This window comes from Corvus hawaiiensis, chromosome 9 (genome assembly GCF_020740725.1).
Source record: "Corvus hawaiiensis isolate bCorHaw1 chromosome 9, bCorHaw1.pri.cur, whole genome shotgun sequence".
Classification (NCBI taxonomy): domain Eukaryota; kingdom Metazoa; phylum Chordata; class Aves; order Passeriformes; family Corvidae; genus Corvus; species Corvus hawaiiensis.
The window spans coordinates 8,044,062-8,066,461 of record NC_063221.1 but is presented as its reverse complement, the minus strand read 5'-3'; the positions used below and the strand labels follow the sequence as shown (position 1 = coordinate 8,066,461).

The window sequence follows — 22,400 nt, the reverse complement described above, 5'->3', positions numbered from 1 at the left end:
CCTTCCTGACTACAACTATTCCAAGACCTGGAGACACAGGGACTCCAGCTGCAGGGATCAGCCTGGGCTCCAAAGGACCTTTGTGGTTGAGGCTGGTGCAGCACAGCCCAGAAGCATTTCCCTCTCTGCCAGCCCACTCTCAGTGCTCATTGACCACGTCTGGGAAAGCATCCTAAGAGGCTGGCCACCTTCACTGCCTTCCCCAGGGCACTGAATGTCCAGAATGGGGCTAACATTCATGCTCCATGACCTGAAACTTCACAGCCAGAGAGCTTTCACCTTTCTGCAGAGTTTAATCAAAATCCCTCATCAGAGAGGAAATGGTGCAAAAACTAGCTGTCCCATAAAAAATGAAGAATTTAAAAATATTTTCAATATGCAGATCCTTGCCAAAAGCACAGTAAAGAGCCCACCATAAATACATAACAGAAATAAAAAATGTTTGCTCGTTTCTAAATTTCCTGGAGTTTGCTTAATGTCAGCAGCCCCAGTTAAGAGCAGAAACGTAAAACCCTGTGACAGCTATTGAACCTCCGACCCCGATCAGCAGCTTCACCGGGACTGGTTTTGAAATCATTCAGTCCGTCAGCCTGCATCTTACACTCAGTGCAACTGATGCAATCCTGTGAATCTCTTCTCCCTGTACATTTTTAACTCTCTTGTGCCAGCAGTTATTTGACTCTTACAGGAATATGAACCAGGGCTGCCCTGTTTCTTGGGGAACATTTGGGGAACAAGGTTTCATCTAGTTTTTGTTTGAAGTAGTAAATATTTAGGAGAAGCAGAAGATAGCTTTCATCTGAAATGTGTTTTCATATCCTTGAAGCAGTGAGGCAGTGAGAAAGGGACTGGAAAACAGCCTGCCATTTCCTTTCCTCCCTGTCTTTTGGACTGCTTTTGACCCGGCGTGTGTGCGCATGCACCCTCACCCCCTTGGGCTGCTCTTTTACACCGGGACTTCCTTGTAAAATCCAATTCATCCAATCCAATGACTGAAACACTGTCTATAAAATTATGGCATTTTTCCACTTGAAAAAAAATAAATTAACACTTAATTTTAAAGTTATTTTTAAACCTACTTGGCTTGAAGCCACCTTTAGTCACAACTGAAGTGAATTCTTCTTTTCCTAGAATTCAATGCCTTCCTTTTCTAAAATATACTAGCTTAAAAAAGTAAACTCAGTAAATGCAGAGTTTACACTTCTGACTACACTGTTTTGCCCTCTGACATATCAGCAGTTTGCTTTTCAACAAACTCAAACAAGTCTTTACTTTTTCTACTTTAGGGACTTGTCCCGAGCAGGGACTTGAGCAATCCCAGAGCAGAACCACTCACTTCCAGTCTGAATCTGGCTGGGGCACTTGCAGAGCATCACCACAGCCAGTAACAGAGTTATGTCTGGGAGGAAACTGAAGCCCCTTCAGAAACATGGCCAGACTCGAAAAGAAAGCACCAGAGCTTTATTCCAGTGCAAGACACCTACGGCTTCTGGCACTACATCTGCATTTACACGGCAATAGCCAAGCACAAAACACATGAACTGTTGTCAGATATGGAGGGAGAATGAGTATCCTGACTTCACTATGTTCCCATTTTCCAGGACTGTCTCAAGAGACAGGAGGACATCTGGACTCCTTAATGAAGTAGCTGATCTGGAATCTGGGCTTAGTAACACTAACTCCACTTTAAATAAAAATTCAAAAAAAAAAAAAAGGGGAGAGAAAAGAAAGGCTTTAATTTAAGCCATTAATATGTCACCAAGAAGTATTTTAAGGACCAACAGGCAAACTGGCCTGACAGGAAGAGTATTTTCCTTTCCTTTTCAAAAGGGATTCTATTTTTCCTAAGAGAAAATTCAAACTAAATTACACTGACTTTATATTCAGTGACTATTCGCATGTGCAGCATTATCTGAACTGTGACAACTCCACTGAGATGTGAATATGGAGTTTATATACTTCAGTTCTACACATTCTGTAAAGGGTATCAGCAAGCAGAGCAAAGCAAAACAATTAAAGGCAAGAAATATGTAGTCACTATCTGCAAAAAGTAATTTGAAGAGATTTGGGTTTTCCAAGTCAAAGTCTCTCAAGTCTGAGCTCAGCATTGGAGTGTTTGGTACTTTGAATCAAGGAGAAATTATTGGCTAACTCAGAGCTTAATAATGACAAAGGAGAGGTGACTTTTTATATTAAGAAGTGGCACTTCAAGGTTTTGAGGTTTTTCTCTTGCTGCTGTTTTATTGAATGAGTGCCTAGGGATTCAGAATCAAAATTTCCTAAGGACCCAGCATCTATCTAATATTTTAACTTCGTCAGAAGCATATGGAGATGGACTCTGTGAGAATGGTTCAGGTTTTGACGTTGTTCTTAAACAGCAGCATCTGGAGGGCTGTTTCCAGGGGATTTGTTTTTTAAATGGGGGTAAAGAAGATGCATAGGGTAAGCAGCAAATCCACAGCGGTGAATTAAGACAGTCAGAAGCTCTCAGCTCCTCTGTCTTCAGCAGCTGGACTGAAGCTACAGCGCTCTGCACAACTCTGGACAATTCTGCACTCTTTCCCCATGCAAGGCTGTGGAGTTCAGTGTTAATATTAGCAAAATGCAGCTTGCCAACATGTGCTTGCTGAATGAGGTAGGTCTCCATTACCTCATTCTACACGACCCTTTTACAGATTTTATCCAACAAAGCTTTTGAAGATATATTTATCTTTAACCATGTGAGAAATCTCACTTACAGTAATGATTGTGCAACAATAAAAAGTAAAAATAAAAATGATTAGTAGTCCGCTGACGATTACAAACCCTCTTCACTTCCCTTCCTCCCCCTTTTTCTTAGGAACTCATTACTCCAATGTTTATTTTTACTTTTGTAAATCCAAGAGTGCAAAGCTAAAGGTAGTGGTATAAAGGCAGCCACAGTCTGAACGGATGGGTGAGTACAGCATCTTGACATCTGCACATATGACAGGATGCAGTGTATGAATGCCACACTGGGCAGCACTGGAGGAGGGTTACAGCTCTGGTAGCAACCCAGGAAATCTGTGCCAGGACAGTAAGGAGGGATTATGCAGCTTTTCAGCATAAAGTTGCATTAGAAGCTTTGAGACACTGTCATCATTCTTACTCTGCCATTCCTCTCCTCTCCCTGACCCCTTCTCACAAACTCTCTGGTCACCTCTCAGGTTTATCCATGTCATTTTCCAACTCCACTAGGTACAGAAATCTCAAGAAGACTGTGGGGTTTGACCTTCTGCAGGCAGCTGTAGGTTAGTTCTATCTGTCTAACTGGGATAATGTGATCTCCAGACTCCAGCAGGAATGACCTGCGTGAAAGAGAAGGGGGACACAGAGATGATATGAGAATCCTTACAAGGAACTGGTTCAAAGAGAAAGATTAGGATGGCTTCCTGGAGATTTCTTTTGGAGTTATCTTCTGGCTGGGAACCCAGGCCAGATGGAGAATGTTTTTGAACCTACAGCAAGAACTGTCCTTGGCTCAGAGTGAAAGAAGAGTTAAGAGCTCCCAAATCCTCACATCCCCCAGGCTTCTCTACCTGCTCATGGGTATGCTGCATAAAGCTGTCAGATACTTCTGGTCCTGACCTTCCTGGGGTGCCCCACAGCTCACAGCTCTGGAGAACAGAGCTGGTCCATGCAACTCCTAACCTCCAGACTCAGTTTGTGCCAGCCCCAAGAGCTCAGTGGTGTCCCATCTATCCCCATTTCCCTTAACAGAGCACCTACAGTCTAAGCTGTCTCCTCTGAGATCAGACCAGCATCCACTGCAGCAGCAAAGTGTTAAGTCAGCATGTCGTAAAGAAGCATTATAAACACTACCTTGACATTTTAGTGTACACAGTTAACATTTACATTTCACACCACCTCCTATGTAAAATCCCTCTCTCCATGCCATCAATACACCAATTCTCTTAAACCCTCCCCACCCAACACTAAGAGCACCTTTTCTCAGGCAGGCCAACAAAACACAATATTTTTGGTGCTTCTGAGCCTAGCAACTGTGGAGACAGGAGTGGTGAAAAACTGGTTAAAAATACAAAAATTACAAGCAGATAAAATTCCCCAACCTTCAAAGCCTTTAAAACCCACCTGGGTCTTTCTCAAATACCCCAGAAATGCTTCCAGCTCCCAAAGGGATGCTACAGGCAATATTTCAAAGACTACTTTCAATGTTTGCTGTGAAGCATCTTTTGATGCTTTAGGTTTATCTTCCTAAGGGTTAATATACCAAAACAGGAAAGAGGGGGGAAAAAAGGCACAAAAGCTGTATAACTCCTTTCTGAGGTATGACAAACTCTCTCTGCATCTTATTCCAAAGTGTGAGATGTACAATTTCCATTCTTAAGCTCAGTAAAAATGGCATTAAAAAGTACTAACCCTGGGAACTGCATGATTATTAGTTTATCAGATCAAAATCAGCAAAACTGTCTTTTTATGTGCTGCTTAGTTTCAAAAAAAACCCCTACCACGCATATTTCAGTTCTCCCTCTCCACACCCCACACCCTTCTGCTGCTGTCCAGCTGGAACACATCAAGGGTCTAGAAGCCAAGTCAAATGTTGACCCCACCCTCCTCCATCCATTTTAAGGCACCTTCAAAGCCAGTACACTGATCTAGTTCAGCTTAGCCAACAACGCCAGCAAATCTGTTATTTAAGACTTTAGTGCTGGGTTTTTATAACTGCCCATTAATACAAGCTTTGATGTATGGTCAAAAAATCCAGCTGTAATGAGTTTCATCAGGCTGTAGTAGCCTTTCCTCAGAAGGTCTTTATTACTATACCTTCATAATCTTTGGGCCCAATACTTTCATAGTAGCATTCTTACTGAATCTCCTTAAAAACAACTCAGCAACACTTAACAGTTCTCCTTCCCCAAAATTAAAACAAAGAGTCAGTAATAATTTTTCTCGAAGACACTTTTGCACCCCCAGTTTTAATCACATTTTGCTGTTAAGAGCATGCAAGCAATAGCTGTGTGAGCTGAAAGACAAACTAATTTTCATTACAAAGTCCTTCAGACAGGATACAAAAGGATTTTGTAAAAGGACAAACAACTTACTTTGTTGCTCCCCTTTGAAGGATGCAGCACAGAAGAAAGAGGGGGAAAAAAGAAATATTAGTTACATTTATTTTACATGCCTTCAGCCTAACTTGTACAGTTCTGGAAATGGCTCAAACCAAATGAGGAACTGACTCAGGGAACATTCACTGAATCCTGTAGTTAGACAGCTTCCAGGGGAACACAGGACATTCGCAAAGGACTTGAAACGTTCAGCAAAGCTGTTTTCCTCACTACATAAACATTCTGATCCTGCTTTCGCTTCCTTCAGCGTAAATCAAGAGCAGCTCCTGGGAAGCCAGTGGATACAAATACAAGAGAGAAGAAAATGAGGCCTGAAGTGATCTAGGGATGGGATGGCAGCCAGAGGGATTTTCATGTGTTGGTAACACTGAACTTCCAGTACGCAAAGCAACCCACTAAACATGTCTGCTGAGCCTTCCATGACAGCCATTCCCTACAACTTGCCAGTGAATGGAAAGTTTCAAGATCCAAGGCTTTTTATAAAGCAAATATTGAACTTTTAGATTAGTAATAAAAATAATGAGGAGATGGCATTGGGGGACGTGGGGGGAGAAGGAATGGGTGGTGCTAGCAAGGTAAAGTGTGCAGAGCAAGTTACGACAAACATCTGTGCTATTATTTTGGTTTAATTGTGAGTTTTGCCATGAGCTGGCATGAACAGTGTATATTATACAGTGGGAAGCCAGCCAAAATAAACACCAGCCTACAGTTGAGAAATACAGTCTGGAAAGGTTAGTCACAATGTTGTAGTCACTTTTTAACAAAAAAAGGAGGGTTTTGGATGCATCAGTCCAAAAAGCCAGCAGTAAAGTCAGCTGGTAAATGGATATCCCATTTCAAAGTGAACTGACCACAATATGATTTATATCAAGCAAGCTGAGTTGCATATGGGTTGGAAAAATAAAAACACTGATTCATTGCTATCTGGGTGGCTGTCAAAGCCTATGTCCTGACAAAAGCAAATGGATTGCAGGAAGGAGGTGACTTGGCAAACTGCAAAGAATTTAGGGGCTTATAGAGCAATGCTGAGGGCTCATTGGACATAGTTCATGGGACAGTGAATATGTGAACATATTCACTCTGTGCATCCCCATGTATGGAGGGCCAGGGAAGACAAGCAAAATTAGCAAGGAAATGGAGGAAGGGGGTGATATATGGCCTTTAAAATATTAATGAGATTTGCTTAGGCAAAAAGAAAAATTATAAATCTAGAACCTTGGACTTAGCTTACAGGATCAAATGAGCAGCAGAGACTCCATGTTAGTGGCAGCAAGTACTGAGCCCCACTACCACTGTAATCAAACAATTTTATGTAGCTCTACTAAAAAAAAAATCAACAGCAAAAGGAATATTCTTAGTTGAGAGATTTGCCCTTGGTGAGAATTCAGAACAGATCTCTTTAATCAGTGCCAGATTCCTACTTTTCCTGCCCCAGCTCAGGGCAGTGGCCGTGGGTGTTTCCCCGGTGTCCTTGTGGGTGATCAGAGCTGCTCATGAAGGCATCGGCTGCACTCTCCCGTTCCCGGCTCACACACACTCTGGCAGCTGCAGGGAGCAGGCCAGCCCCCGCTGCAGCGCTCCAGCTTCACAGCACTATTTGTCTAGTTTTCATTTCTAAGCAGCAATTTTTCTACTGTTGGTGCCAAAGCCCTGGATACTCAGAGTGCCCAGCTGTGCCTCACGCATGAAAGAGAGCGAGAAGGTCGGCCTGGGAAGGGGCTAAGGCACCTCTTTGCCTTTTTAATTCTGGGATCACAAAGCTGGGGGGAAGCACTGAAATAAACTCAAGCTGCTGCCATTTCCTGGCCGTCCCTCCTGCTTAAAAACATGGCCTCTGAATCTTTAAAGGAGAATAAAAGACTGGCGGGTGTCTCTAAAACTATTTTAACTCTCTATAATTTCAGAGGAAGGTGTGAAACATGCACAGGATTTTAATGAAATGCTGCTCATTTTTATTTAGGATCCACTGGATCTTCCAAAGTACCTGGGGCCTTGGAGATTTTACTTTGCAAAATTCAGAACTCTTAACAGCAGACTCACAGCCCACATTTGGACCTCTAGTCCTTTAGGAATAAAGTTTTGGAGGCCTAGACTAGCGCTGAGCATCTTTCCGGAACAGCTTGATAAACTACTGCGCAAATTTCAAACTACAGGCACTTGGAACAATAATATTTACTCTTTTTATAATGTAAAGATAATTCCAGCTCAAAGGAGAACTGTATTTTGACTCCTTTCTACTTCTTTCAAGGAAGTCCCTCGTCTTGCATCTAAGACTCTTTTGACAGACCAACTTTAAACAAAATCAAGAATTCTTTGTAAACGTATTTTGAATACCAAGTATTTTTAGGGGGAAGGGACAGACAGGAAGACAGAAGAGAAGTTCAGAAATCCAACTAGTCTGTCTTGTTTAAGGATAAAGTACCAGATATACCAATATGATAAAACCGTCACAGAATACAAGATTAAACCAGAGGCATCAACAGCCTTTTGTAAAATCATCATTAAAACCTAAGCAAGAAAAAAACAAAGCAATACAGTACATTGGTCCTAGTAATTAATTAGGTAACTTCTCATAACAAATCCTCGTTAAGTGACTTCTGATATTCTTAGGTAGGAACGGATCTACTGCAACAGGCAACATACTGAAAAGTCACCAACATTGCTTTTTACTTTTTAAAGTCTCAGATACCTGGTAGGTCTCTTACTAAATGAATATTTGCACTATTCTCTAAAAAAACCATCATCATTATTATCATCACTGTTTATTTCTATAATAAATGGAGAATCCAGCAGCACAAGAATTTCTTATTTATCTTTTTATGGTAGCCTTGAAACTTTGTATGAAGAAAAGAAGCTGAGCTTGTTTGTGTGAATAGCTCCTGGAGGAGATGCAGACAGAATTGTACTGGAAGCCATGCAGGCATCGAAACCAGAAGGGAAGAAAAAGATGAAGAGAGAAGACAGCACAAGACCCTGGACTCAAGGAACCTGGCCTTCCCATGGAAAACAATCAGGGAGAAAAGCAAATTCATCAGAAGCAAAGCATCATTTCTCAGAGTGGATCTTCTGCTGAAGGAATCCAGCACTCACTGCAGACAGGTGAGCTGTGCCTTACAGAAACTTTCAAAAGCTCAAATGACAGGTATTTTTGCTAGTCAGCCTTCTCTTTGGATATATCTCCTCAAAGCTTTACTTGATGTAAAATATCAAGGTATCTAGGTCCAAAAGTATTAAATAGTAGCTGGACATATTTTGTTTCCCAACTTTCTGTCATTTCCAGTAAATTAATAGACGCTTTTTTATTGTATCCTGTTCAATTTGCTCCACATGATGATTAGCTGAGTAAAACTGCTTTTGGAAGGGTTTAGCATGTGTTTCATACACAAAAAATCATGCAGTGAATCAGTAAAATAAATACACATGATTGCCTGGAATGCTTCTGTCAGTTCTGTAATACAGAGCTTGAGGGAATAAACTCTTCAAGGCACATCTTTACCTTAAAAAACATTAATAGAAACAATGAAGCTCAGGAAACCCCAAATTGCTCAATGCTTTTACTACACGGATCCAATGAAAAACATGTTGGAAGGTTTGGTTTGTGGTTGCTTGGGTTTTTCTACATTGAGGTTTGACGCACAAATTGGTCTTAAAATACTTCATTATGAGTATTTCGAAATTACCACAGACTCGTACAATGAAAAGGCTGCTCTTTCTTGAGATATCTGCAGACACTGTGTTTTCCCAGATGATACAGTTGTTTTTTCTGACTCAAACAGAGCAGCTACTGGCAAACTAGTGAGCTGTTTAACTTACTGAGGATTTATCAGGATAGACACCGGCTCGTAGCAGAGATGCCTTCCAGCTATCCACCTCCTCTTGGGAGTCACAGGCTAGCTCAAGGAAACGGTAATCCTTGTAAACATTCCTAGAACAAAGAGCACCACATTGTAAAACTAGCATTTTACTACTCTGTATCATGCACACAGCATTTTAAATTAAAAATCCTTTGGGATCAAAAATTACTTGGTAATTGTTTTAGACAAGAGACTTTACGGGACAGGTGCTTGTTTAATAATTACATGGAGTACTTAAAAATATCTTAGAATGCTACAGCAGAGCTCTGGAAATAATAATCATCTAAAGGCACCGTGAAACTACTTAAAATCAATTTTCCTGCTTTTGGTAAAACAGAGCACTTTTAGAAAAAAAAGGACATTGTGATGCAGAGGACAAACACATAAGACATGCCAACATAACAGCACGGCTTGTGACAGATTGCTGCTGGAACTAGTAAATACCAAAATAATTACTGAAGCAACTCCTTCCCCTGTTAAGTCCTTTCAGTCCATTATATACTCTTTTTAGTTTTTAGACATCATCAGTAAAATAGGAAAAAAACAGCAATGATAATCAGATATTTTTAAACAAACAAAACAAATCTCTGATGTCTGTCATCGTAATAAGAAAAGTGGGACATGTTTAAATAAAACATTTTACAGGTAGTTCACAGAACGAGATAAATACAAGGAATCACTTAGTGGAAGAAAAGAGAAAGGAGGAAAAATAAGTCTATAGGAAGGGTACTTGTAAATTCTTCAATAAACAGAACAGATTTTCCCCTTACGGTTTAGCCATTAGTTTCTGAATTCAAATTCTATACACAGACCAGATCACTGTAACTTTGTCAGCCAACAGACTTTTTAGGAAAGGCCAAGAGCTTAGCTGAAAAAGGTTAGGAAACCACATTTTTCTGGATCTTAACAGTTGCGCAAGGATCAATCTTCCATCTCAACCAGACTGCTTTCTTCCCTTAGCAAGCTATGGAGGAGGGGGGTTGATGGAGATTGCTTCACTCTCAAAGACAGCAATGACAAGGGGCCCTTTGGTTTCATTATGCAACTACAGAGGTCATTTCTACCACATATTTTGAGGGGGAAAAAAAAATTGAATACACTATAGAAGAGGAAATAAAGCTATTATTGTCACTGGCTAGACAAATTTCTTTAGCATTCAGGGACTGGTGGGATTTCACTGCTGGACTGGTGGGATTTCACCGCCACACTGCTGGAACACAACCGACTTGATGTAATTCCCACTCACAGAAGTGATTCGCTCCTACCAACAATGTTACCAGGCAGCTCATAGCATCGCTTTTTAGGGGCAGTCTCAGGAAGGAGGTTAAAAAAAGATAAAAAAAGTGTAATTGAACCTGAGCATGAAGCAGCCATGGCACCAAATCATTAAATTATCACCCATAAAACCACAGTATAGCAACCAGAGCACATCCACTCTGAAGAGAGTGAAATGAGGTATTTTTTAGCAGGCTCATAAGTTGCATTCAAAACTGCAAAGAATAAAGGACATACTCAGATTTATTTCCTTACAGTGGTGACTGAATTCTCACCAAATTCAAAGGCTAAATCTGAGCACACAGCACCAGGCTTGCACTACTCCCTTCAAAAACCCAGACTGGAGGTGCCACCAGAGCATTTCCTTCCCACAGAAACCAGCCCAAAAGGTCACGAAGAAGCACTAACGGGCCCAATCCCATAGTTTAGCCAAAGCCTTTGACAGTATGAACAACTGAAAGCTCTGTGGATTCTTGTATTGATTGAGAAATTTAAAATTAATCCTTTTTCTTCCCTGACTCCAAAAGTACTAATCCTGCCAAAAGGCAAATAACAGCCTGGATGACCTTATCAGATGCTGTTACTTTAAAACTGACCAAACACCTGAATTTTATTCTATCTGCAGTATTGTGGAACTCCAAGTCAACATTTACAGAACAAAACAAAGAAGTCAACTAAAAAAAAAACCAAACGACAAAAAAGAGAAGCATACTGAAATTGCCAGAGGAAAAAAATGCTTTAATTTATTGTTAGGAGAAGCTTTTACTGAGATAAGCTTTTCTGGCTAAGATAACGAAGCAGCTAAAACTTTGAAGAAATAGGAAGCTGAAACGGTAAAAGGGTACTCTCAGAAAGATGACTAAAAATAACAATAGAGCAAATAAAGGCTGTAAAACATCATGATAGGGAAGTTCCAAAAACACTTATCTGCAAGAGCAAAACAACATGACACCAGCTTGTGAAAACATTTTTTCAGGACTGTCATGTTATATATTACACTTTCTGGCATTTTGTGGCTTGCTACAACCAGCGGAGCTGTGTGAGCAGGGATTTCAGCCAACCACTTTGAACATGTGGGAGCTGACAGTCTGCACTCTATCTCTGTGTCAGGACTTTTCCTGGGGCTAGGGACACCTCATGGCCCAGCAGCTGATGTCTCCCGATCTCCAAGGCCTTTCTTTCTCCCTGCAGGATTTGAGAGTTCCATTTTAGTGTAGCTCATTCTACTCCACCACCACTGCCAAAGACACAGCACATGTGAGGAACTGAAGGATGCACACCCTGAGACAGAGCTCATAGGAATGTTACAGTAGCGCAGGTAAGGGATGCTTGCCTCCCCAGCTCGCTTCCTTGCTACTAGACTTCCCCTGCCTTTCTTTCTCCCAGAAAGGCTGAGAAGCATAGGAACTTTTCAAAGGAAAAAAAAAAGCCGAAGTAACTTCTGAAAAGAGTGTGTCCTTTTTCTGTTACCAGTGGAATCTTAAAAAACATATTAACATGTTTTACTCATTAGGAATCCACTGGCGTCTCATGGAAAGCTGTAAAAATGTTCTTGAAAACAATTCAGATTTTTTGTCTTCTCTCTTCCACTTCTTAAAATTGCTGAAGACATCAGCACGGAAACAGTTACTACTCAAGCCTCACCTACCTACTCCATATGGAATACTGTGAAGTCATGTTCTCACTGTCATCTCTATAGCAGCTAAATGAGAAGTTAGACATCAAAGACAATGACAGAATACAGGATACCAGGAAAGATGAACTCTCAACAATAGGAATCTTGCTGATATTCAGGCATCTGTAAATCTAAGGGACTGTAGAAACAAGACAGATACAGTAAATGGGAACATGCCTAGAAGTAACATTTGCAAGTAGTATTTCTCTTGAATATTTAACATTTCTTAAGTGTGAACACATAAATGAGGAAATTGCCAAGCTATATGCATATACCACGTCTACCTACTCTACTTCCTCCTGTAGTCTCATCACTGTAATTTAATATCATGCATAATACATGAAAATATAACTGTAGTGGCATTACTAGAAATCAACATAATACTGCTTTTTTTTTCCAGAATGAAAAATACAAAAGGCGGCTACCATTTGTTATCTGCAGATTTTATTATACTCTAGATAAATAAACCTCAACTTGGAACTGCATTCCACTAAAAATACAACATAATTGCTTGTGGGGATGAACAGACAATTGGACTAAAAGCATAATTTCCAATTCTGGAATGGTTCCACACTCAGGTCATGCCTTCTCTAGGCCAGGCCCATTACCTGAAAGTCCAGCAGACACCCAGCTGTGACTTTGCTTACCCTAGAACTTCTTCACTTTATTTTTACTTTCATTTCCTGATTCCTTTCCCCCGTATATTTCAGGGCCTAATACAGAAATGTCCATGGGTGTTTCTTTAACTCCTCCCATCACAAAAGAATCCTAACAGGATGGGGTTAAGGTATTTGTAAGTGTCCAAGAGGAAACTGAGAAATGCCAGGTAAGTTTGAAGACTGACCCAGCTGTGAGTTACTGCGATTTCCCTTTTACCCACCCTGAAGCCTGGGCTGTTAGCACTGCATAGGGAAGGCTTGACTGCCTATAAACCAGCAGATCTCTACAGTCCAGGAGCAGGGAGTGAATAACACACACCTGAAAATCCCACAGAAAGAACATCACTTGTAACATCAATGCGTTTCCCTCTATGGTGGCTGCACACCAAAATGTGCTGAGCACACGCCACTGCTGCATATCAAGATTTATTGTATCCCTTGCAATTTCTTAATACTAAGATAAGGTTAAATATTTATTTCCAGCAAACCTGGAAAGATTTTAAGGGCAACTACTGCAGGCACATTACAAACCCAGTTAACATGTGTGCGTATTTATTAATGCATACTCACATATAACCATGTGCATAGAGAGCTTTAAGATTGAGTTGGATCTGGATTTCAGCAGACAAAGATATACTGGATATGCATGACATTTCTTTTTATAGAGAGAAAATAAAACTAAGATTAATCAAAAATGCATTTATTCTTGCCAATACGGGAGGAGACAGAACAACCACTACACAACAAGAATACAAGTGGCATTTTTTAGAATTGGGCCTATAAGCTACTTTAATCCTCCCAACAACACAAACCCACATTTAACTTCAACAGTTGCACTGACAAGTGAAGCTACTCACAGACTGAAAGATAAAGGAATATCTTCTTTTACAGGGATTTCAAACAGCTTATCTCAAATGATTTTTTTGTAAACATCACATCTCTATTAGCATGGAAGCAGAACTGAAATGAACATTAGAAATTTAGAACCAAATGCAAATTGGCCCCATTTTATTCCATGAAAAATACGAAAGATTCAGTTCTTAGGTATTTCTTACTTGATTGAAATTGAAAACATACAGAATATAGGTTTAATGAATAGCCACCTAAAATGAAAAGGGGAGAAAATAACAGAATCCAGATATTCCAGCTATTGGGAAAGGCAGTCTTGGATGAAATTGTATGTTCTCTACCTATTTAACCTGCAACTCCACTATGCACACTCTGCTTATTCAAATTTAGTCTTAGTCTGTGATTTTGGACACCTGTAACTGCACAATGGCTGGTTTGAGCATATGCACTTCTTTTTTTTTTTTTTTTTTCCAAATAAGAAAGCTCTACCAGAAGCTCTGCAAATCGTATATTTTGAAGAAACAAAAATGGCCATCTGCTCTGAGTTAACAGCAATGACTAACATTTTCTATCAAGGCATACCATTTCAGATCACTCCAATGTGAATGCTAATTAAAATTAATTACACGTCTCTCAAGATTTTTTTTCTTAATATCCAGAAAAGCCAAGGAGACAATCTCTGAGACAATGTAATGAAATAATAACACTTAAGGATTTTGCCTATCTCATCTGAGTGCTCTCCCAAAAGCATAAGGATCTTTTCAAGAACACACACCCAAAACACACACAAACCCCCACAATTTTAAGGTGAAAATGAACCGAAGATATGCTGCTCAGAGTATAGGCCAGCCTTGGCAACGAAGAATCTTGAGTCCTATATGTAACCCAGAACAGAAATGCAGCCAAAACTAACGCTACATGGGCCAAAATCCACAGTAGTAACAGTGACTGCCACTAAAATATTCCGTAAGTCCCTGGAGGAGAAGGTTTGATGCCTTTCGTGGTGAGGGATGGAAGCCTGTTTTGGAATCTGCCTCAGGGCCACACAGACGCAAAAGCTGCCCCCAGCTGTCAGCCCCTCACTGGGCACAGAGGGAACACGGCTCCGGCTCCAGTCCTGCCCTTCCCTGGATGGGGCAGAGGGACCCAGACTGTGCTGGGTCACGGTCAGCAAGGCCAGGAGAAGCTGTGCTGCAGCTCACTCAGGTTTACCATGCATGGCTTAGCCCATGCTTACAACACCCGTGTGTCTGGAAGGCACTTATGTTTCAGATCCCATACAATCACTTAGGGAATTTTCTTCAGGTACAGTGTAACTTTCATATTCAAGGTATGGGTTTGGCACTGTGGTTTCCTTCACCCAAAAGTCCCTTTTTACTCTGGAATACCAGTTTTAAACCTCAATACCAGCACCATACTAGGATGTCATGCAAAGAATATTTGCCAATAATGACAAAAAAGAATATATTCCAGAAACAAAACCAGCCAACCTCTTTCTTTTTTTTTCTTTTCTTTTTTTTTTTTTTTTAAGGGAAAGCAGTTGGCAATAAAGGCTAGCTATTCCTTTGGTTTGTATATTTTTCCTGTTCTTAAGTATTGTACTCTCCAGCATTTTAGGAGTTTGTTTAGAAATGTTAGCAGCTTTTTTTCTGGATTAAATTTGTAGGGCTTTTTAATTAAACAGATTCTCTTTCTTCCATTTCAAACAGAGAAGGCTCTGAATAGCTTACAGTTCAGCTCTTCCTGGGGCTTGGCTTTCTGAGTAATTCAAAAACAGTAACTAAACATACATCTCATTTTAGGCTTTCTCCTTTAGCCTGGCTTCTATCCAACACCTCCTCTGACCCGGTCTCCTTTCACTAGTTCCCTTTATTTTGGCTCTTACCCAATTTCCCTTATATACGGACAGCAGTTAACCAGTTGCTGCCCACGGCAAGAAATTCAGTACTTAAAGCTCTAGTACATTTGGAGTGCCAGAAAAACCTTTTGCTCCATCCCCTTCTAGAGCAACACACAGCCAACAATATATATCCAAAATATGTAGTGATACCTTTCACTGTGTAGACACAGTGTACTTTCCTGGGTCCTACTAGACAACACAGCTCCCTGTGCAATATGATTCCTGACAGACAGAGTGTACTCAGGAGTCAGTAGCTAAAATTCCTCATCTGGCAGTTCTATTTTCAGTCCTATTGTGCACCCTCAAAATGGCCTTTTGCTTGCTCTCCTCTGGACATTCATCTGTTTGTCAGATTAAAGATCTGTTTTTACAAGCCTGCCCCAGACAGTCAGCCCTGGAGCAGGGATGGCAGGTTGTGTCCCACTGCTTCATGATTACTGAGAGGCATTTGGCTCTCAGGAACCTACTCTTGTGAAAGCAAAAGGAACAGCTCTGTGCTTCGTTCTTGCTCCTCATACCCCTCTATCATAGAGAACCACAGAGGTGAGGAAAGAAACACCGTAACTCGATTTCATCTGAGTCCTGGTTGGGCAGGAAAGTAAAAGACAAGGAGAACTGGTGGCATCTTCCTCTGCAAAGAAGGCAGAATTTCACACACTGGTTCTGCTTCTTTGGCTCCAAGGAAAGGAATGAGTCTGAAAGGAACAGAGAAACACTGCTGATCAAGGACTCTCCACCAGGTAACCCTTCCTCACTCCGTGGCTGCTACTCCCAATACTGGTACGGAAGGCTTGAAAATTCACCAACTCAACAAACACTTCAGCCTACTACCATTTATAACCCGCAAAACCTGTACCTGGTAGAATCTCTACTCCTTTAAAAGAGAATTCGTCTCTCCAGAGCTGGAAAAGAGGTGGAAAGGAAGCTTTTTCTCTGCTTGTAGCAAACGAAGACAGTTTTTTTTACTCATCATCATTTCTTTAATTAAAAGGGAAGTAGTATATAAATGGAGTTGTACTACAGTAATGCATCAATTTATTGACCAGCAAATCAGGAAAAAGGTGCAATTACACTACTGCAAAGGCAAGAGATTACTGCAGAACAACAGACATTCTGTCAAAATAGTGCCACGTGGATCCTGTAGTCAACAGGGCGAGATCATGAGAACTAATAACTGCTTGCCCATCTTAGGGGAGATGGAGAAGTGGGACTATTGCACAGATCCTTAAGGGAGACATATTTAAGACTGCTGTTCTTGTCCCAGGCTACAGTACTTGGTTAACAGAAAAAGCACCAGTAAGTGAGTAATTTTTACAAGAAATAAATGGAGACTAAATCAAGTGTTTGGAATGAAATCCTGTAAGGAAAGGAAACTTTCTGGGATGGACAGAATTTGTTTTCTTTGTTCTTGAGCTCTAAACAAGAGTCTTACACACTCAGCAATGAGAATATGACAGGTTAATCTACTGAATGTGAGCAGAGATGCTGACAAAATCCTCTCTCCTTCGTGCTTAGCTCTGCCTGAGAAAGTCAATCAGCGGCTACATCTACACAACTTCACAGTTAAGTTCTACAGCAGTACTGCAAACATTCTTTTTTTTCCCTATAGCATAATTATTTTAAAATACTCAATATATTTGATCTCTTTTTCCAGTCTAAAAAAATCCAGACTTGCCACAAGTTTCCTGTGGAGGAGAGAAGACGGTTAACACAAAATAGCACTCACTTGACAGCTTTAGGTTTAGATGCACACTGCTTGACCCTACAGCTCAACTTCAGTTGCTTAAAGGCAGACTCATGTAGATGGATGCAGCCAAAAACGATCCAGGAATCACAGGGCACTCACTTGAATTTATTTTAATATCTAGTACTCCTAAGGTAAGTAAACTAGAGGAGTCCATTGCAAAGGTCTTCCATAGTGTCTATAAATTAAGTAGATGGCCCATTCAAAAACTTTAAATATATTACATACTTTGCTGAAAAACAAACCTAACCTCTCTGTTCTTTAAGAAATACTGTAACTATTTCAGGCAAAGTTTTCCTCTTCCCACCCTCACCTATTTTTGTTGTTGTTGTTGATTTTTTAAGATTTAATTAGAAAGTCACATGAAAATAATTTAATTATTTCACAACACAGCCTTTCCATAAACACACAATTACATTCATTTCATGAGAATTTATCTTCACTGTGAAATCAATCGTCACAGTCTCCATTTACTCTACATTACCAAGTCACATTTGATTCCTGTCAGAGAACTGTTGACTTCTGCAGTAAATCAAAATGACAGATACTGTTAGTTTCCTTCTCCATCTATCCCCAAGTCTCAGCTAACTCAAGATGGTTTTTCCTTCTATCCAGTGAAATGAGTATTTTCCTGGTCACTATATTTCAGAGCTGGAAAGGTTTTCATAAATGGAAAAAATGCAGTGCATAATCCAGGAAACTATTGAAATGTACAGTATCAGAAACATATGGCTGGAGCAAATACCTATGCAGTGAGGGGCTGGGAATGAAAAAGAGAACAAGCTTATTAAAATTCTTCTCCTAAAAGGATTTTGCTTGAAAATTAAAATTATTTAATTGAACATTAACAAAGATTTCATAGTCAAGGAAAAGAAATGCTGCCGATTACAGGGGGAGGAAAAAAGAGATACAGAATAATCTCCGTGCTATCATGGAAGCTGGAACAGATGATTGTGCCTTTGTTCTTTAACGATCTACATCTTAAATAGCAAAATGGTTCCATAACCAGAACCCTCAGTGGGCAGACTTCGAAAGCTGATTTCTTTCTCAGTTGCTAAGGTTTTTTTAATTAAAAAAAGCAACCATTCCACCACCCCCCAACAAAAACCAACCAAACAAACAAAAAAACAAACAAAAAAACCAAAAAAAACCCCAAAAAAGCCAACCAGAAACAAAGTTAATTTTTTACATGACCTTTGAAAAGCAAGCCATACTCACACACACACTAGAAACCAGGATTCAACAGATTACCACAAAGTAAAATAATAATAAGACTCCTTATTTCAATGTATCTTTATCAATTCCCTGTTTCAGTTTCCTTAAGAATGTGGGAGAGGGGACAGAGTCCCCAGCCATATCACTCTACTCGAGAACCAATATTCCTGGTTTTGCTGACATATCTATGAATTCAGGATTCAGTGGAAAGTGATACTAATCTTGTTTTGATCAATTTGTGCAAGGAGGCAGATTTTTAGAAATACCAAAAATCAGCTGTTTTACAGTAACAGAGAAACTGCTGTTTTAATTAGAATTCAATAAATATTTCTTCAAAAACAACTTCTGCCTCCCTTAAAACTGGAAGACTGACTCCATGATCTGCCTCTCCCAAGGCAAAGGTATTTTGTGGTCTTAATGCTGTGCTGTCATGTCTTAACATGCCCATGTGGATATAAGGATGTTTTTAGAGCAGCTTGCAGAGGCTGCAGCGTCTAGTCAAAGCCCAAAGAGGCAGGGCTAATTACAGACATGGCAAACATTTTAGACATCTGATTTTGAAATCCTTGATGTCTAGTATGGATGAAGATCAAGTAAAAATGTGAATGTCCAGCTATACATCACCCAAATAAATCCCAAAGTTGCCAATGGAAATGCTTCTCTTGGATTTTCACAGCAGTTTGATGATTACTATTTATGACGATGATGATATTCAAAGCCATTAGTCAAACCAAAGGAGAAACAATGAGCTAAAATTAACAAATTTCTCATGGAAGTAACCTAATATGTACAGTTGATATCAAGCCACCAGGACAAAGTTACTTTTCTTGATAGGTGTACACACAACACTGGGATGATCCACACATAACTACAGCAGAATCATCAGAATTAACACTCATTTCCAGCAGCCAAAGATCATTTATGTTTTTAAGAACATGAAAAGCTTTTCAAAGCTTTCTTCTGTTTTCCAGAAATGCAACTGGTCAAGCATTTGAAACATTATTCCCAGCTAGCATGTGTGTGACATACTTTCAAAGGGCTTCTCCTGGCAGACCAGGTCCCCTTGCAGGCTGGCTGAGGTGTCAGCAGACACAGGCAAAGCCTTCCTGGGGTAGTTCAGAATGAGACTGACATTGTGTCCTCGCATTGCTGCGGTCAGCAGAAACTTGACAGCCCAGAAATCCCGTGCTTAGCTTTTGCTTTGCAGGAGGGAGGGGCATTCCTTGCTTCTGAAAGTTCTGGCCACTATTTCTGGCCAGTTTGGGAGCAATGACAGCTGGCTGTGTAGAGAGCCACATCCAGCCGTCGACATCTTGAATATCTGAAGGTAATGCCAAGCTTTGGTGATATGAAGGAGAAGTGGGTGTGAAGGAATTTAGCAGAAGAGGGAAACAAGGATATCTATCCATGTTACCCCTGCAATTCAATTTACTTATTTGCCTGAAAAAAAACTTACAGAAATTGCCCCTTATATGCTAAAATGCAATTCCACTGAGACAGCTACAAATGATGCCTTTTCCTGGTCTTAAAATCAAGAGCCATACACGGTTAGAAGGGGAAAAGGGATTTTACCTTGGTATTTATTTTAAGGATCCTTAGGTGCACACATCTAGGTCATATGCATCGAGATGCACCCTGCCCGAGTATATCCCCAAAGATCGGGTATAACATTATAGGTTTACTAATTAGCAGATCTATCAAAGATTCCCCAATGAGAGGCTCAAGTGAGCCCCCCTCCCCAAGGAGCCTTCACCTGGATGGTTCTATCTTAGTTTATAGAATGTGTTCTGGAGAGGACCTTGGGGTCTGGGGCACACTGATCCCTAACTATGAAGCTTCTAAGATGTTTAGTCTCCTAGCTTGACAAACAAGTCCAAGAATGTAGGGAAAAAGCACTAGGAATACAGAAGTTGCAAAAAGGTATTACAGGGGTATAAAAGAAAAGGCAAAAAATCTTCATGGCATCACAAATGCAACTCTCCTCCTCAGTTAAAAAAAAAAAATTACATGCCACTTTTATGTCTTTTGTAACATTTAAGGAACCTGTTTGTGCACAGCAATCTGAACTGGCTGTGTATCAGGAGTAGCTTCTGTGGAGCACCTGCACCACTTAAAACAGAGAAGAGTCTGAGAGGAAAAGTGTGGGTCAAAAACTAAAAAGCAAAGATTTTATTAATTAGAGAAGTAGTGGAATCTAATTTTTCTCCATTCAGCAGTGTTTAAACCCAAACAAATAATCAAATGAGTCCCAGGATTAATGACAGGCAAGATTTTCCACTGGAGAAAGTGAAAAGCAGTGACGCTTTTGTGATTTACACCAGTTGAATCTGGTCACAAGGTACAGAAGTCATGAATGTTTTGGTAAGCCTAGGTGACTGCCAAATAAAACAAAAATAGGATCAGGAGATGATTATCCAGCCATACAGAACTGGCTGACTCATCATGGAGCTGTTTCACCCCAAGAGTGGCTCAGAGGACACCAACCTTTCATCCCATGGTTATGCCACAGCAAAGAAGCAGATAAATCAAGAATATCAAGACCTTGTGTACTCAATATGGTGGAAATAACAGAACTGCCCTCAGAGTTATTAGAATGCTCAGCTAGATGTCATTTTATGGAAGTATCTGCAGAATAGCACATTTTCTTACCTCTGCTCTGTGTTAAACAATGCAAAGATGTGTTTGCTGGACATGAAGCTCTTTTCAACATCTCGCACTTTCAAGTTGTCCAAAGGCAGCATATACTTCTTCTCTTTTTCCTAGAAAAAAAATGGATTTAAACAACACTGTGTGAGAAGAAGCCTGATGTCAGCAAGCTCTGTTTAGTTGGTAATGATCTTGATACATTTGTTACCATAAGGAAATACCCAAATTTAAACGTCTGCTTATATTTCATAGACCTACCTGCAAGAGAAATGAAAATGAAACCTCAGTTTCAGTTCTGTTTTTCACTGAACCTTTTGAAACATTTCCTAATAAAAAAAGTTCACCTCAAACACATAAACATCTACGTTTGTTATTTTTCATTCCACTGAATTCTAAAAAGGCAAGGGTCAGATTTAACTAAAAAAAAAGTGTCTGATCAACGAAGAACTCTTCTATGTCTGCACAGCAAGTGAAGTAACTGGTGACATAAGTTCATCTCTACTTTGTTGCTATTATTAATTATGTAAGCATGGCATTCAATAAACCCACACATAAACTTTCATTCTGCCAGTGAAAAATATGAAACCCATACAAATCAATCAAAATAATACCATTATCAAATCAAGGTTTTATACATACCATGTACAAACAAAATCAGACTCTAATCTAACCAACTTATTTCTCCAAATAGGAATGACTTATTCACTCTTGCTGTAGCCAACTCCTTTGCAATTTCATCACAACCCTCATTTACAGCACAATCACTGTAATTTCACCTTTTCCAGGTTTCTTCCTTCCCATCACTTCCAATTAAGGACTAGCAATACTCCCAAGGTAATTTACTATGTCAGAACAAAAAAACCCTGAGATTATTAGCTGCTGCCATTGTGTTAAACTTCTTTCAGTTGTTGCACTGATGGCTAAACTGAACCAAACCTCTCCAGTTTGCTTTTCAAACACACCAGCTGTTAAATAGAAGGAACCAAAGACAAGAAGTTATCCTCGAAGCCCTCATTTTGGGCTTGCACATCACAATAACACTGCTGACAGAGGCATTAACACAGCACCGTTTAACAGCTTCTAAAAGCCATTAAGGTACCGTTAAGGCTGGTGCCACTATCATGGCAGCAATGCCATGCAGAGAGGCTTTATGCCCTGGAATTTTTCTAGTGGATACTAAATGGGGTTTTCGTGAATTTGGCTACCTGATGACCCTACAGAACTTCAATAAACCACCAAAATTGAAGAGCTTAAGATCCCTTTACAGTCCCTTATCAGCCAACATGAAGCAAGGCTGACTCATCTTTGCCCAGCCACAACCAGAGCCAGCTATAAAGTTCAGCACCACTGCACTTCCTGGAGTATTCTGGACTGAGGCATCACTTACGGGGGTTGGCTCAAGGAAGAAATATGCACGGGGTAATAGTTTACTGTATGCCATGAGACAGGACAAAGGAACAAACCAAACTAGGGCTCAT

The 22,400-nt window shown here is 40.2% G+C and overlaps 1 protein-coding gene across 10 annotated transcripts in view; it reads right to left on the bottom strand.

The window, feature by feature from the left end:
- DNM3 (dynamin 3) overlaps positions 1-22,400 on the bottom strand; it is a 175,289-nt gene that overhangs the window by 46,518 nt on the left and 106,371 nt on the right. For 8 of the 10 annotated variants that reach the window (XM_048312228.1, XM_048312230.1, XM_048312221.1 and 5 more), the window contains 3 exons: positions 20,926-21,035; positions 8,919-9,030; positions 5,082-5,093 (listed from right to left, as the gene is read on the bottom strand). In XM_048312228.1, the coding sequence (XP_048168185.1) occupies positions 5,082-5,093; positions 8,919-9,030; positions 20,926-21,035 (234 nt within the window). The remainder of the gene's footprint in view (positions 1-5,081; positions 5,094-8,918; positions 9,031-20,925; positions 21,036-22,400) is intronic. The other 2 variants (XM_048312222.1, XM_048312226.1) reach the window with 1 other exon arrangement.